The following is a 17,810-nucleotide window of genomic DNA, read 5'->3' on the forward strand; positions in this document are numbered from 1 at the left end:
TTTATTTGCATACAAAACAGAAATGAAAGAGGTTCACAATAAATTATCAGTGTGCTCCCACAGAAAAGTCTTGTGTATTTATAGAGCATGGGTTAAAAAAAAAATATTCCGTTAAAATAAGATTTCTTTGCAAAGGTAATAGCTGGGTGCAAGGAAACACGATTATGCATTGTTCTCTGGTGAATTTAGTAGGGTTACTCTGCTAGTAAAGCAATTCGTCCAAAACTAACAGAACATAATCAACTGTAAAAACATGGATTTAAAAAACATTAACTTTTCGGAATGGTTCTACATACACCAGCTAGCCTGGTGTGGTTTGAATAGTGCAAGGAACAGTACTCCAGAGAAAGATCTACAGGTGAACTTTCATCATCATCTAGCACCAACCCACTAACATACTAAGTTTCTGGCATGCAAGATAATTAGCATTATTTGTTGTGTCAACTGGTCATGTACTTTTTTTTCCCTCCTTTAATATAAAAGCTTGTAAACATCTTCTGTGACAGGTTAGGCACCTGGACAAAAGGCAAAACACAAATGCACATAAAATGTTTCCCTTTTTTAAAGTTCATTGAGAGGGGTTCTTTCCGTTTGCTCTTTTGCGTACTGGAGTCTTGATGCTCCTTTTGGCTATCCTCCTTGTGAAGTGACTGATTCCTGGGGATCGCAGTTCAACGGCTTCCATCTCTTCTCGAACAGGAGTAAACTCTGGTTGAGCAAGATGAGGTGATGGATAGGAGGACTGAGAGTATGGGGACGGTAAGGGGTAGGACCCATGAACTACATACGGCTGTTGCTCACCATCATAAAGGTCCTCAGGGTCATAGATTTGGTAGGAGTTATGTGGCAACTGCACTACTGGGATGTCTTGATCGGTTGGCTCACCGTATCCACCTTAACCCACCACCACCAAGAGTATTCATACGGTTAACATGGGAAAAGGGGAGTAGAAAATTAAAGCACTCATTAGGAAACTGACATTTTATAGATACATTTTTATATAATGTGTGAGTGTATATATATATATAATCTTTAAATACACATTTTTTTATTCACATAAAGGAACAGTGAAAACATTTAACAAAAATAATAAGCTGGAGCAATTGGAAACCCACCAACAGACAGCCAAGTTAGTTGGAAACCACCACCAGTATCTGTGAAATGTCCAATTGTAATACTGTGCTTATTATACACTGCACAATGTGCCTGCTTTAGCTTATTCCAATTATGGTCTAGAATACACGATGAACAGGTAAAGATGGGTCAGGCAATAATATTTAGCAGTGCAAGGAAGCTAAGTGCGTGTACAGCAGCTAGTGAGTTCATTAGTGGTAGTCAATATTGTTGATGGAAAGCACAGAGCAGTTCAGCATCCATCTCTGACCTTCAGCCAAATGAGACCTGAACCAGAATGAGCCTTTCACCTTCTGGATTGGTAGCCATTGAAAGGGAATGGGCCTTAAAACAGGAAATAAACAACGGGGAGGGGAATTGAGGAGAAAAGGATAGGAAGAGACGACAACAAAAACATTCAGGTGAGTAAAACATACAAATCAGCTCACGGGCAGATTAAACCATAAACATCGAATGAATATGCCTTATGTGTACCGTTTGTTGTAACTTGTGCTTTACTAATAAATGTCAATTTTAGGTTGGGCGACATAATTTTTGGTAATTGTGTTAACTTCCTCCCATGGCCTCTCCATGCTACGACGAGATTGGAAAGTAGGATACAGAGAAGATGTAGAAGGAATCATTTTCTCCAGATTGCTTCACTGGTTAATGACGGACACGTGCATCCCTGTGTCAGGTTACTCTCTGGGAGTTTAGTACAGGTCATGCTCTCATGCCATTGGGAGGCACACAGAAGGGGAAGTTGAGCAACACATTTGAAAAACTACAAATCTGAAAACTCTGCTGGCACGCATGTTAGGAGGTGGGGCTTCAACACACAGACTGTTGAGCAGGCTCACGCAACTACACAAACACATAGAGGACAAAAAAAACAAACATGATAGGGGATCTGTTTTACACGCTGGACATCCTTTGGTCGCTACAATGGGGTCACCTCTTCATGCTGCATAGCAGCACTGGACATGCACGTTTTTAGGGAGCTACCATTTTTTTTAGCACAAAGTTCATCGTTAGCCTCCATCTTACTTTGGCTGTTATAAAATGCCACCCTGCCACTGCAAACGGCAACCACCCCGACTCTGGGCTACTCACCTCCCATGCCATAACTAGCGCAGGAGGATGGATCACAGTACCCTGGTGGGCCAGATGGACCCTGTGTGCCAGGCGGTCCCATGTGACCAGCAGGACCGCGTGGTCCTGGAGTACCTGGTGGTCCTGGGCTGCCAGTTCGACTTTCTCCTGGAGGTCCTGCATAGAAGGGGAAGATGAACCATCTGAGCAGCATCTTTCATTGGAGCACAGAGTTGAGGCCACCTTGGCAGACTTGGTGCTTGGAAAACATGGCACCAAGCATGCCACAAATACTTCCAGGAGATAGTTTGAGCTGCGGAGTTGGGCATCCTGGCTCTGAATCCCCTAGGAAAGCTGAGGAAAGGGCTGCCACCTTCCTCTGGCAAGGGAGATGAAGCAGCGGCCAAAAAGGAGGAACCTGCTCTGACGAGCCTCTGTCTTCCTTGCTAGAGACAGCTTTTAGCCAGAAATTTATACTACAGCAAATGTTTCACCAAGTGTCAGACATTCGGAAAGACAGTTTCATGGGGGGAGGAAAGTCCAGGATGTCAGGGCAGCTCTCCATTCACCTGCTCCATCTGAATACGTCTTCTGGGTAATACTCTGTCTTGACAGCAGTGCTCTAAGGGCCAGAATATCCTAATGAAGTCAATGCAATTTTACACCAGTTTCAACAGGACCTGGAAATCACCTTCTTTTCTTTTTCAGGAGCTAAATATAAATCCCTATGATTAATTAACATACGTTTCTCTGTTAAGTCACAGTTAGGCATAACCTTGAGACAATGAGAAAACAATTACAATTAATCCAGATTGACTTTTTTCCCTTACCAGACCTCATCTCTGAAAAAAAAATACCTAAAGCATTAAAAAAGGTTTTTGGAGAAGGAGTTTATCACAGGGAAAAGGAAAATACTCATGTGATTGATGACAATATCACGTCACTTCACGATGTCATATTAAATAGAACAACATGACAGTTAAAATGCTTGAAGTACTGACTCTTCTGCTGTTAAAAGTGGCAGAGCCATGCACGTCTCGACTACATTGCACATGGGTTGGGAGTGGTCTAATGAAGGTGCCTCAAACAACTTTACCTGTAGATCCTGGTGGGCCTCGGGGTCCTTGTGTTCCAACACCTGGAGTGCCTTTTTCTCCTTTCTCGCCTGGTAAACCTAAGAGAATAGTACTCAGAGTCACATTTTGAACAAAACTGAGTGCAGAGTTTATTATTTAACTAGGATACGGTCCCATACATTACTTTTCATCTAAAAACATATAGCACAGAAGGAAAGAGGTTGAAAAGAAAGAATTATTTTGTTCTTTTTTCCCCTCTCTTCCCCAAAAGCCTCTCAAAGCAAACATGGCATTCCTAGGGTCTTAAACATTCTTGCTGCCACGGTGGTTTCATCGAGTTGGTATGCAAAGGCATGGGCCAGTTTCCAGGGACTTCGTGCTGGAAAGGTGCCTCTGGGCTATACAAAGGTAAAACAATCGTAAGTCAGAAGAATCCTCAGAGTCTCAGAAAGCTGTCTATAAATTACTATGTGGCTCAGAAAAGTCAAATTTCTAATGCTATAGCCAACTTTCCTTCAAACACCCCTCCCTCCCCCGCCAAACAGTGGTTCAGCATAAAATGGTTGTACACAAAAATAGTTATAGTGGGTTGTTGCTTGCTAAAACTCAAGGAGTTTCAGCACAGTCAAAATCTGTCCCCCCAAATGAAGCCTAATCTAAGAGTTTCCCAGTCATGAAACTCCGATGTTCCCACATGCATAGCAAATCAGTTGTGTTCCTGCACTCTCTCACAACCCTAAATTTCTGTTATTGGGTCTGATCCATGGAGATCACAGATCTGGTAATCCAGAGAAGGCACCACCTTCTTTCAGCTTTCCATTTCCTTCTGCACTACCACTATGGCATCCTACAAAAATACTTTCTACGTGCAGTGATACAACAAGTGGCGTTGAACTAAAGTAGGTGTCAAAACTACAAATTCCAGACCCTGAGTTTCCACCAGCAACTTGGAAACTCTCATAAAGTCTGTGTTTGATTTGGATGGTTCAAAGACACAAAATCCAAGCAGGTTTCTGGGACTCTGCCCCCCATTTTCCAGACCTCCCAGCATTAGTTATTGCTCTCCCTGCTTCACAGCTTCCACACTTTCAGAGTCAAAGCCAATACAGAGACCTTATAAAAACAAAACAGAAAGAAAACTGCTGCTACTCTTGATGGGGCACTATCTACAATTTCAACTGACCAGCCTCCTTCCTTCCCTTCTGCTCAGGTAACTGTTACCCCTTTTAGGGAAAAAAAGTCTGGAGGACACCTTCTATTTGCAATGAGCCACAGCAAGCTTTTTTTTCTTCCTAAGCTAATTTATGATCAAAGCAAATAAAACAAACTCTAACTGTGGAAAAAAAATGTAATTAAACAACATCCCAGACTAAGAATTCCTCATATCGAGTTTACACAATAAAATTCTGCTGAATTACAGGGATTCAATATCTGCTGAGAAGTTCTAGATGTTCTACAGAACAAGTAGCTTCCAGGACCACTTATCATGTAGCTCAATCACCTGGAAAACTCAGGCCACAGTACTGCAATCGGTAAATCCATACTGAGCACATTGTTCTTAACCAAAGCATGATGAACTCTGTCTCACCTCTATGGGGCTTTCTGACAGCTCTGGCATTGTTTAGGCGCTTCCTATTTCACTTCAGTACCTTCTATTTCCTTCAATTACACAATCCGGGAGCAATACACAAAACACAGAGGAATATATTCATGAAACTGTACCACAAGACCTTCTCCCAGTGGCAGTAGTTGGTAGGAAAGGAATGCATCTTCTTATTTCCTGAAATTATGCTCTAACCACTTAGCCACTGGAGAAAAGCTGGAGAGAAACCAACACCACCATCTCTTCTATCGAGTCTCCCTTACATCTAGTCTTCCTACTTTCTATCTAGCTTGTACACCACAGCTTTCTCTCGCAACTGAATTCCTACTGGCCTTTTGCTGGTAGACATTATGGAACCTCTGGCCAAACCACAAGATTACTAAAAGCAATGTTGAAGCTGCAGCCTTGAGCTAATATAACTCGGTTGCTAAGGAAAGACTCGGCACCACATTAATACAATCACTTTGGTGAGCTCAGAACAATAGCAGAGCAAATTTGTGTCTGTTTGCTGTCTATTAACATATTGCAGTACACACAACTTACCTCGTGGTTGTATGAGGTACCTACTGGTCTTGTTCAGGCTGGTATAGACTTGTAGATTGTAAAATGTCCAAAAGGTAAGTTTTAGGAATTTTATATCTATAGCCTTTGGCAGTCCTAGCTCCTAAATCTCACTGAAGGTCAATGGGTCTTATGTGTTTAAATTACTCAGAAAACTTGAAAATTGCCAACATTTTTCCTTCTGGGACTCTTAGCAATGGGATTCTGCTCTCAGAGACTGTCTTTCAAGTTCACTAAGAACCTCCTGTTTGCAACCCAACATTTGGTTAGCACAGATTGGGTTGTCAGTCAGAAGTGCTATTCGGAACCTCTGTTGAAAGATTGCATTGCACAGTGTGTGTAGGCAGCAGTCGTAGGTGGCAGATGTGCTCTACCCTACATTCATATTCCCGGGTGAATCTGCCAGAAACCCACATCATCTGTGATCAACAACTGAGTTCTGCCTATTTTAAAGACAAATTTCTCATGAATTGTCCTGAATTCCAAATGCAACGTTCAGATACCTAAAATCTGCTTAGCCTTGTGTTTGAAGCAATTCAGGGAGAGACTTCTCTGTTGCAATTCACTACTGTTGTTGCAGGGTTTTTAACAAGGTAAATTCATCTAAATTGTCTCTTAGCATACATGCCTTGTAACGAAATCCTTGCCATTTGCAAAAGGCAAAGTCTGTATGTGCAGATTGCTTTGATCATAAGAACACTGGCCCATGAGATCTACACAGAAGTTTACTACCACAATTGCTGCTTATCCTTCTCTACAATAGCATTAAAAGGTGACTTCGAAGACAATGGCCACAACATTTTCAAATCACAATCTTCCATGCACTCAATTATTCTTTACGCACACAAGAACACATACCTATACAGTATGTTCACAGGACAAATTGCAGTAAGAAATTATAAATATGGAACAAATCTACTCTGTCTGAAAATAAAACCTCCATTCTGGAACAAGTTATGAAGCTCTTGTGGAGGGCAAACCTCCTTTGGAATCACATGGATATCAAGTTCCTAAACCAAACATATTGAAGGCCAAGATACAATTCTGCTTCAGGTTTCTATTGGTCTAATTTCTAGTAAAGTTTACCCAAGTGAAAGAGAACATAAACACTGAAGCAAAAATACCCTACTCCTAAGGCAAAATTCACATGACTTAAAATCGAGCACTCCATGAGCTCCCTTAACAGACTTTCCAGCAAATGTGAGTAAGTTAACAGCTTCATAAAGCTCTTGCTCCCATCTATAAATGACAGAATATGCAGAATTCACTCATTTCATTTGCTGTCCAGGTCATCTTTGCATTTTATTGGAGCATAGCTTACAGAAAGTCAACCATACAAGACAACACTCTCCACGTAGGGAGACAACACTCCCCCTGCAAGGGTTCCTCACTCTCAGGGATAAAAGTACATGTCAAATTTTGTCATTTGAGTTCCAGTGGCTTCAAATTCTAGTAACTGTTTTCATATTTGTGTTCAAACTGTCTCTTCCCCTTCACACTAACTACATTTCTATATCTTGTCCCCATCCAAAATAAACAATGGATTGGTTTCAGCCCCATGGAGATCACAAGCAACTGAAATCAATTATCTCCAGTGCTCTGCTAAAGATACCTCCGATAGCATCAGTTCTAAAAACAAAACAAAGATCATGAACACATTCTCTAGCAAAGAAAACTACATGCTTGTAGTTTCTGCACAAAAATAGATTTTCTTGTCTTTAAGAGAATACTGTCCTTTGAGAAGATCTGCATAGAGCAATTAAGAAAATTAAACTGCTTCCAAAAATGTCATATTTCAAATGTGTTTGATTGTAACCATAATGTGTAATAACATAGGGTGACTTCTTTTTAATCCAGATGAAACTAAAATTGGAAATAAAAATATTTAATTCGCACAACTGGCCAAAGTTCCATTTAATTCCATTGGAATTTTGCCATCAGAGCTGTAAACATGTGGCTTTTGATATTTAACTAACACTTTCATACAAAGCCAGAAAGCAAATATGGATGAAGCTGTACTTGAGAATAGTGACCTTTCCAGTGACATTTTAGGTATTTATTATATTTGAACGATAGTGGTATGGAGTGATTAGCCATAAATTTAGTGCTTCACTTCAGGACACATCATAAGAGCAGAAGTCCACCCAGCTGTAAAATAACAACTACCTTTTTACAGTACTCAGCATAGTTTTTACTACAGATTTTACATTTTTCCTCAATGGTGAGAGAACTACCTCATAAATATAACTGAAAATAAAAAGAACAAAACACTCTGAATCTTTGCTTTTTTATACTGTTTAGCAGAAGCCCAACTACTTCCTGAGCACTCAGCAGCCAAACACTAGTTATTTAAGCCCCAGTCCATAAACCGTAAAATCAAAACATAAGCTGTTTGAACTAGCTGAAATAAAGACAGCAACCAGTGCTGTGAACTAGTTAAAATAAAAACAGAGATTGGTGCTGTGAATAATCAGTGTTTGGTTTTTTCCAAACTCCTATATTTATGCACATATTTAAGAGAGCAAATTTCTAGTAATTTATCTGGGTTTATGTATAGAGGACTGATAAAACGATGCGCCCTTCTTAATCTTTAAAACACCAGTCCAATTGAAGTGGCCTCTTGGGGCATCAATAGAATATTAATATTGCTAACAAATACTGAGATTGCCAAAAGTGTTTCTTTTCACATCATCAGAAAAATACAATAATCAAGAGTCCACAGTGTACTGCTAAAATAATAATGAATGTGGAAAACTAAATAACAAATGTCTCAGTGTGATCGTAATCCGTTCACTTATGTCTACACTGAAAAAAAAACAAAAAAACTTAGCTGGCAACAGACTCTGAGAACTGAATCTGTCAGGGGAATGACTTATCCTTTCGCACTGAGGTGGTCTTTCTTGGAAGGACCAGCTCAGTGTGTTACTAGTGAGAGAATACATCCAGGAATGGGATGCTCTGGACCTATAAGTTCAAGTGGAGGTTTCTAACAAAACTCTGAAACGCTCTCTCAATCTAAGCCTCTTTCCAAAATATCTGATTAATGCTTGGCAGAGTGACAAGGTAAACAAGGGAAAAGAAGCTATTGGCCAGGAAAGTTGGCGGGGAAGTTCACTGATGTCAAGATCTCTCTCTGCTGACATTTTCCAGTGAAGCTCTCTCTGGTAGAGGATTTCTAACCAGCTCCACACGCTGCTTTTAGAAGTTCCCCCTTCTCACAGGCTGCGATTGAAGGAGTGGTAGGTAAGAGAGGTGAGGAGGAGGAAACGCCTGTCCTGCTCTTACCTTTTTCCTTCCCATTCTACCAGCACCTTGCCTCTCAACTCATAGCCAGTATCAGGTTCTTGTAGGAATCCCAATAGTTTGAACTCTGAGGGAAAATAGCAACACTACTAGATGAGCAAACAGATCTTCTTTTCCTTTCAATGTCTAATACTTTTTAGTACACTCTATGGACACTGCTGTTGCAGTGCATTTTCTGTACTTACAGGTGGAGGCTGACTTTTCAGAGATGTTAATCTGGCACAGGTTTTGAACAATAAACAGACTTTATATACAGCCAAAATCCTGATGACATCAGCAGAAAGAAACAGTATTCACAAAGACTTCCAAGTGGCTGGCTGGAGGTCTTCAGGACAGGACTATACATTGTGACTTCAGAACCAGCTATATTTAAGCAATGCTTCAGAACACAGCCACGGATGGGGTCTGAGTCCATTTACCTTCCTCTCTGTAGTCACTGGTAACTAAAACCCTTCCCATCCAGAAGCAGAACAATTTCAGTCTGCTACTCCACTGTATAAGTAGTCAGGAATCCAGTGAGAACTGGGAAAGACACAGGAAACTTCCAATCATTCTCCACAAGCATGAAGCTCATAAAAATAATTTTTACTTTTCCCTGTTGCATTTTAGGGTTAGCTTAGAGCAATTCCATAGAAAGGGATTTTGAAATATCCCAAGTTCTGTACAGTTCAATAGGTATCTTTCTGCTAAATAAACTGCTAATGCATCAAGCACACATCAGTTTTAGACATCAGTCTAAAACTACCATGGTTTCTGAAGACATTAAATCCTCAAGGACTAGAAAAAATACTCTATATTTTACCTAGTTTCTGAATTAGTTCCTTCCTCTTCCTTCCTGATTCTGTGCAAAACTCTAGCTAAGTGAATGTTCTAAAATCCATTTTCACTCCAAATAAACTAGCAAATTATTTTGTCTTTAAGTTTACATATGCATTCTTGATTCTTAAAACAATCTCATTTTAAGCTATTAATACTGTAAAACACACTCAACATTTGGCATCACATTTTATGAAAATCTGCAGACCCCTCTGACTGACTGATTACAGCTCTTGAAATATGTTCGATAAGAGTTTGCTCTCTACCAAGTATGAAACTCCCCACAAGCACTACCTGCCAAAATCATTCCCTTCTAACGTCAGTTATCTGTATAGAGGAGAAAATGGTAATAGTCTTTTTTGTTGTGTTTTTTGCCCTTTCTGTACTCACTCTATTGCAAGTGCTGCTTCCCAGGTATTATTATCAGCAGTGGGTTAAACCACACCATATTTCACTTCAATGACTCTATCTAAGCATTCTCTGATTTCATAGTAGTGCAACACACAGGGCTGGGCCTCAGCACTACAGATAAAATGGAAAATATATGTTAAATGCTGGACAGGTTTCCCTACTCATAGTCTGGCATTTTGGTGCCTCCATTACCAAAGCCCGAGCAAAACATTCAGCATGTTTAAATAGTCTCTGCCTCAGAAGCCATTTAAAATTTGCTAGTGTTAGCGTGGAAGCAACTACTCTGAAATCTGCATTCTGTTTCTCCAGGTCACTACTTTTAAAGTCAGTTCCTCACTTGTTGTCTCTTCCTATTTTCTTTTTTATTTGTTTCCCACTCCCTTATTCCTCCTCATTTCTGGACAGTGTCTGATCTTTGCTCAGCTGGAGCAGACAGTAGCATGACTGAGAGGCCAGGACCCAAAACCTTGCCTCTTTTTTCAAGAATGTAATTAGAATTACAGTCTTGAGGGGAACAAAGGACCCACAGACTCATAAGTTCACTCAAAGACTTTCTTTTCAAAACAATACTTTAACTCTCATCATCATGGCTGCTGTGAAACGGAACTATTATGCTTCTGAACTGAACAGCCTTCATAGCAATTAATCTTTAAGATTCCAGTCAGTAGATTTTTTTAACAGCAACACCAATTCATTGCTTCTGAATATCAGATTTGTCTCTTGGATTTTTGGTTACTTCCTTGCACAATGGTCTTCAAAGCAGTTTCACAATTACAGATCTATGCAGTACTACTTCTGAAGTTAGTGCGACTCTGGTACGCCAAGGATTGCCAGCGTTGCACAGAGAGAGAGAGTGAATTAAAACATGTAGCTTGTTTCTTTATTAGACAACACTGGTGGAAGATAGAAGAAAAGGATCTAGCCTAGATGTAAGAATACAGAAGAGAATTCTCCTGAATGAACAATTAAATGTATTAGTTCTCTCTGACCTCAGCATTTCCTCTTCTTGATCTTCTCAAGCCTCTCATAAACTAGGATTTTTTTCCCTCCTCTTACAAACCTTGCTCCTTTCAGACAATCATAACTTAGAAATATTCCAACTGACACATTTCTTGTTTAGCAGAAAAGCCCAATCTTTCCCTGTCATGGACCTATCAGTTTTGCAGCCGACTTACTTTCTTCAAAAGCTCCTTTGCTTGTACATTTATAGATCCAGCTCATTTCAGAGTCCTGCTAAGATGAAAGCATGATATAATGGGACATGCCCAATTAGATGCCACCATCTTCAGGAGTTTAGGCATTAAACCTGTCTGATCCTGCTCAATCACACTCAGCAAAGGCTGCATTACCTTCATGACTGACATTCTCCAGGGCTTTTTCTATGATCTGTATTGAGATCACTGATCAACTAATAAGAAAACTGTTGTTGTCAGATTTAGAAGAGACGAAGGACATCAGAGAGACAAAGGGAGGTGTATTTTTGCATAAGTGAAGTATAAAGCCTACCTCTTTCTCCTGGTCTTCCTGGTTGACCAGGGCTTCCTGGAAACCCTTGCATGCCTGGTGATCCTTGCTCACCCTGCGGCCCTGGAGCCCCTGGCCGACCTGGCTCACCAGGAGGTCCTGCAACGGTTCGTACTGAAACCGACTGGCTTGGAATCTGATTCAGAATTGAGTTATATCTTGCCATATGACCTGTCAGGAAAAGAAAGTCATCCTTTTCAAGTTGCAGTGGAGAATCTGTTTCAGCTAAATTTGAAGAGAGCATTGGAAAATTCTCAAGTCTGTGGTCTGTCATGCTTTGATAATACAAAGTTGTGCACTTGTGGGTGGAGAAATAGAGAATATTTAGAGAATACAGAGAAAATGGAAGAACTATTATGTACAATTTTATTTGCTTTGGTGTTAGTTTGGGGGTTTTTTTTGTATTGTATGTCTATAAAATTCTAGAATTGTTACAGCAGAACTTCTTTATACTATAATAGCTTGGAGACAATTCAGGGGTTTTTTTTTTAGATGGCTGATGCTAATCGGCTCTAGTGGGACATAAATCCAGTTGGATATAAATCTAGTTGGAATATAAATTCTGACTGTCTAGGCTAAAATTAACAGATCCCCTTGGATGCTTTGAAAAGCATCATATTTGTAAGCAATTGCAGTAGGAAAAGATACATTCTAGAGATGTAGATGGATGAGTTACCCTGGATGAGTTGTTCACACACTTGACGAGCAACAGCGCGCACCATTGCTTGGGACTGGAGATCACCCTGAATAACAACAGCAACAGTGTCATAACACAATTTTTTTGCATAATTTCTGTCTTGAAAATGCTTAGAGCAATGAAAGGCATTTATTATCACTGAGAGATTATATTCTCACAAATGAGAAAAAGAGCCAAGGAAGTTTTGGATTTCCCTGGTTCCCATTACTGTTTTTAGCCAGCAAACAGAGGTCTCAGAGGATAACCCTAATGAGAGATTTGGGAATATGCTTAATGCTGCATACTTCTCACCTTCAAAACATTAATGTAGCTATATATAAGACAATGTCTGGAAAAGAAAGAAAGTTTGCTTGATCGCACAGAGGAAACTACTGTGTCTGTAAACACAGAGAAACATAAATTGGTGGATAAAGCTTTTTATGAGACAGAAAGCCAAACAGGAAAAAAAAAAATGGTAGCTAATGTGAACACAGACTTACCCGTTCACCCCTTTCACCCTTAGCTCCAGGAGGACCCTATGAGAAGATTAAATACAAAATTAATTCTCATTTTGTTCTCGTTCAAACTTTTAAATACCTAAACATTGTCTGCCTTGCAGCATCACAGTAAAAGGAGAAAAAATAAACAAGGAACAAGGTTTCAGGAGGCCACGTGACAATAATGAAGATTTTTTTTCCATTTTGGTACTCAATAAAATGTTCATTTTGGGCAAAAATTACATGGTGAGAATTACTTTCTTGGGTGTTTGTCACGCACTGAATTCCCTTGTTTAAAATGCCAGCAAGGGCAGGACACCAGATGACGCATTCCATATGGCTGAAATGGGCCTAATCATTACTGAGCGTAAGGAAGAGAAAGCTGATGGGAGGCAAAATATCGATCTGAGACCTGAAATTTGTAGCATTTGCTGCACCAAGACTGTGCATCTTCTATGAACAGAGTCAGCAATGAGATTACTGCACAGAAAAGTAAGTACGGCTTTAAAGAAGATGTAAAGTTGTAATGATAACTTGTTTAGAACAAGTTATCTAGGGCAGTTACAAATTCACAAACGGAGGTTTTGGGATAGGCTAGACCTCTCTCAGGAACTCCTGATATGAGAAAAAGTCTGCATGAAGAGGTAACCAGCCGACTGATGCATGGTTAAAGCACAGCTTATTCTGTCCTGGGAAAGAAGAATCTTCTACAAAGACTGCACGATTGTTTCTCTTTTCTGTTACTCTGCATTTTGGGAAAGACAGTTACTGAAACACAACTTTTTTACCCATGTAGCTGTTTTTCAGAACTAATGAAGTCTAAACATTCACAGCAGAGGTCTTGCATGACTCACAGGAATATTTACACTCTAGGAAATCTAGTTCAATATCTGGAACATGTGTTTGGACAGGAACTGAATAGTCAGCATGTTATACATTGATAGTAATAAGTTCCATGTCTCATCAAATCTCCTTAGTAGATTTCATGATTACACATAGAAATTATGGGCATTAGGTTATCTTTGCTTAAATATTATCAGCCATTTTGTTTCCATTTAACCAAATAAAAACACTTGCATTGGACTAAATCTCCAAACTGGATTTTGAAAAAAACTTCTATTCTACAAATGAAGTCAGAAGCACACACTATCATGGTCTAATGTCTTTAAAAATTAAATAGAACATTCACTGGAAAAACAATGAGCAGGCTTTATAATTAACCAAGTGGTCAAATAGAGGAAAAGAGGTTCAGTGTGAATCTTCATTTTTATGTAATTTACACGCTCATTTTACAATTGTATTCCAGAGGTTTTATAATAAAATAATATTTGAAAGACAAACTTGGCATCAGAGGTTCTGAATACATATTTTAGGTATAGAGGTTATAATTTTCCACTCAATGAAACTGATGGTCAAATTCATAATAACGTTCTAGAAGAAGCCCTGATCATTAGTCACTTGTTCTGACATAAATCCAAAGTAACATGAAAGCCAGTTTTTTAGTCATGCAATATTTTCACAGTTTGAAAATCAGAATAATATTTTTAACAAATGGCATACTTTAATTTCCTGAGAACTGCTCGAAGTGCCAAGCAAAAAAAGGAGAAAGTAATTACACACAGATTACAAATTCACATACCACGTTTTCAATGTCTGTGTTTTAATCTTGTGTTTTGGCTCTCTAATCCCTATATTCCAAGAATGGCATGTAAGATCAACAAATAGATTTCGTTTTGAAGAATGAATAAAGAAAGACCAATGTGATGTTTTGCTCAGCCACTAACTGCAAACAGATTATAAGCTACAAATATTGACGAGTTCTGTAAAACAGTGAAGCCAGGTTCAGAAACCAATTAATCCACAATAGCAAATGTAGCAATATTAATTAATTTTACTCACAGGAGCTCCAACATCACCTTGTGGCCCCTGGCTCCCAGTAATGCCTGGAACACCTGGAGCACCAGGTATGCCCTACATGGGAAAGGAGAAAGAATATATTTAGTGGTGATGACAATCAATATCCATGAATTCTGATGAGAGAAAACTGTGATGGAGAGGGACTTCACAAAGCAGACCGTACACAGACAGATCTGCAAACCAAAGACTGGAGATGCCGGAAGGGAGGACTGAGAAGTACACATTGCATGAAACAGAGCATCGAAAGCACAGCTCTGAGAACAGCACTTGAGAAAAATGGGTTTGTGTCGCTTGCTTTCTGAAACAGCACAGATTGCTGAACCACAAGACTAAATCCTATGACGTTACAACTGTGTTCAGGGGGAATGACTCAGAATATTCTTTGTAAACAGAACAAGATTAGAATCACAGAATCATAGAAAGCTTTAAGTTGGAAGGGACAGTTACAGGTCATCTTGTCCAGCTCCCCTGCAGGAGCAGGGATATCTTTAACCAGATAAGGTAGCTCAGAGCCCCATCCAAACTAACCTTGAATGTTTCCAGGGATGGGGCCTCCACTGCTTCCCTGGGCAGCTTGTTCCAGTGTTTCACTATCCTCATTGTAAAAAATGCATTCTTTATATCCATTCTAAATCTACTCTCCTTTCATTTAAAATCATTATTCCTTGTCCTGTCACAAGATTCTCCATGATTGCGTGGAGAATACTCAGAACCATCAGCAGTTTCACCTGAAATTAATCTTAAATCTATCAAGAAGGCATTAACTCTGCCCAGCTGCCCTATATGAGAAGGATGAGGCTGATTCTGGAGGCAGCACACATCTTGCTTTGAAGGATGAATGCAGTTTCTGCTGTCTTCCTTGGTTACTCTATGAGAGCATTTAAATACTTGCACTCAACTCCAGACCAAGCAAAACTTGGCAGGTCACTTCAACTAACAATCCTAACTGGAATTTCTTACAAAAGAAAATCTTATTTCAAATGTTAAGAGCCCTGACCCCTTCATATAGTGCAGTTACTTGACTAAGAACAAGCTATCAATCTGTTGGGGGAACTGTCTCCCATTCACAAAAGAGACATTTTTTTCTTGAGTTAATTGATAATGGAAATAAATTAAGTGGACAAGCAGCTCTCTGCCAGCCCTATGCATGAGGAGAATTTTAACATCCACGGAGAACCCTTGGCCTTATGCTGTCCACTGAAGCCTAGATAACAGTGACCTACAATCCTCCAAAATCCTGCTGATTTTTACAGGAATGAATGCCATGGCTAATACTCACCGTTGGACCAGGGGGTCCCTGGGGGCCTGTGGGTCCATCTTTGCCAGGAAAGCCCTATAAAAGACAAATACATAGAATTTTATCTGCTTTTTATATGTAAATAATGGATCCATTCAATTCCATATAGAAGATTTTTCTTCTCTCCCCCTTCTTTGTTTTGTTTGTTTAAATTAATAACCGGTGGTGGTGGTTTCTTAGAAGAAATTTCCTTTATTTGCCCCGGGGAGGGTTTATTTCTGAAAAGGACCTATAGTACAGCTGATATTTTTCAAAAATCCAAACAGTCTCACAATACTTTTCAAGTAAGAAGCACCAATGAAAAATTCTTTGTACTGGCAATTGTAACTTCTGAACAAGTTTCACTGAGAACGCTGTCGTGGTGGGGTAGATAAGAGTGTTGTCAAAGTTCTCTACCACAAGATAGGTCACACTTCTACATCTCTTCTCACTGGTTTCAACCATTCCCAGTCCCACTGATTAAGTGCTGAAAGAGGGCAATTGAGAGACTATCTCTCTGCCCAGCGATACTGTACATATGTACTAGCTATCATCATGGTTCTGATTCAGGAAGCCGAAGGAATGCTCATATGTTTTACATTATGGACGTGCTTCAGAGATTCCAGAAATGAGAGCCATAAAATAAAGATAACTTGGAAACTGGAAAGCAAACAAATTATAGGAAAAAAAAGACTGACCAGGTGTAGAAGAAAATGCACTGTTAATAAAGTATTCTTGCAAATTAACCAGTACTCACATTTTGTGTCCACATGCTATGAAATACAGGTTTCTGAACAGCCTGGTCATAAGTCAATTCTTTAATTACTACACAGCCTTAACAGCAGAAAAATGATCTTATCTCTGGCTCAAGACCAGAATATGGAGGTTAGAGTAGAAGGAAATTTTGCGTTTGAGAGTGTTCATGCTGATACACACAGTGAAGAACATTCTAGGCCTCAGTTATCTCATAGAGTTTGTTTCATACTTTTTTCTGAAACTTCATTTCGGACACAGTTTTAGTAATGAATATAGCATGAGCTACTATTTTTATGCTTTATATAATTTGGAAACTATGATTCAAACCTGCTGCCATGTGGCGGTAAAAAAACAGCTGGGGAATATTAGGTGCCATGTACCTGTAGAGCATTTTTTAATATTCTACCAGAAGGGTCTTTCGATGACAAAAATAAGGCACATAATCAACCCATTATGTCATCTATACATTCTTAAACTTCATAAAGAAATACTTTCCTGTTTCACAGTGTAGCCAGATGGCTCCTGAATCTTCAAAGACCAAAGCAGCTCCCCTATCACAGTAAGAACTAAAGCAAATGCAAGAGCTAAGTGTCACTGAAATAAAGATACTAGCAGTGTCTCCATCACAGTAGTTTTAAGAGATATACAGAGAAAAGCCTGCAAGCCTAGGTCAATTAAATACATTTGCAAAGGAAAGTGTGTTCAGTCTTCGAATTTGGTGTTTCTAGAGGAAACAGTGAAAGGTATAAGGAATTTCAAAAAGCATTAAATTTATAAAGTAGGGCTTCTGATATTCTCTGAAGAAGCATTTAGTTGTGAACAATGTTTTGAAAAATTCAGTGATAACTGCTCACAATTTTATAACATGGAATTCTCTAAAAGATAACACAAATGTGACTTGTCTTTGTAACAATAAAACCTTCAGGAAGACAGATACCTTCATATTTACGAGCATGTTTCCCTTTTCAAGGCAAAGATTTAAAGCCTGCGTTTGTTCTTGATCAGTCCTAAAGCAGGATAAAAAGTGGTTGAATCCTCTTAGGGACTTAATTTAACTGGGAGGAGAGAAACGTGGAGCTTTCTACTGACTTCTAGGATCTTGTGTGGATTCACACAAACTTTTAAATAAGAAAAATGCTGTGTATCTTTCCCTTCTCCCATCCTAGTCAAAGAGTGGAAATAACAGTGT

General features: G+C 39.3%; 1 protein-coding gene across 8 annotated transcripts in view; it reads right to left on the reverse strand.

The window, feature by feature from the left end:
• Positions 1-55: 55 nt before the first annotated feature.
• COL14A1 (collagen type XIV alpha 1 chain) overlaps positions 56-17,810 on the reverse strand; it is a 116,343-nt gene continuing 98,588 nt past the window's right edge. For 4 of the 8 annotated variants that reach the window (XM_054059430.1, XM_054059425.1, XM_054059423.1 and 1 more), the window contains 8 exons: positions 15,869-15,922; positions 14,572-14,643; positions 12,676-12,711; positions 12,176-12,242; positions 11,482-11,670; positions 3,302-3,379; positions 2,227-2,382; positions 56-894 (listed from right to left, as the gene is read on the reverse strand). In XM_054059430.1, the coding sequence (XP_053915405.1) occupies positions 569-894; positions 2,227-2,382; positions 3,302-3,379; positions 11,482-11,670; positions 12,176-12,242; positions 12,676-12,711; positions 14,572-14,643; positions 15,869-15,922 (978 nt within the window). In that variant the 3' untranslated portion in view covers positions 56-568. Of the gene's footprint in view, positions 1,459-2,226; positions 2,383-3,301; positions 3,380-11,481; positions 11,671-12,175; positions 12,243-12,675; positions 12,712-14,571; positions 14,644-15,868; positions 15,923-17,810 lie in introns of all 8 variants that reach the window. The other 4 variants (XM_054059428.1, XM_054059427.1, XR_008448685.1 and 1 more) reach the window with 3 other exon arrangements.

This window comes from Cuculus canorus, chromosome 2 (genome assembly GCF_017976375.1).
Source record: "Cuculus canorus isolate bCucCan1 chromosome 2, bCucCan1.pri, whole genome shotgun sequence".
In the NCBI taxonomy this organism is placed as follows: domain Eukaryota; kingdom Metazoa; phylum Chordata; class Aves; order Cuculiformes; family Cuculidae; genus Cuculus; species Cuculus canorus.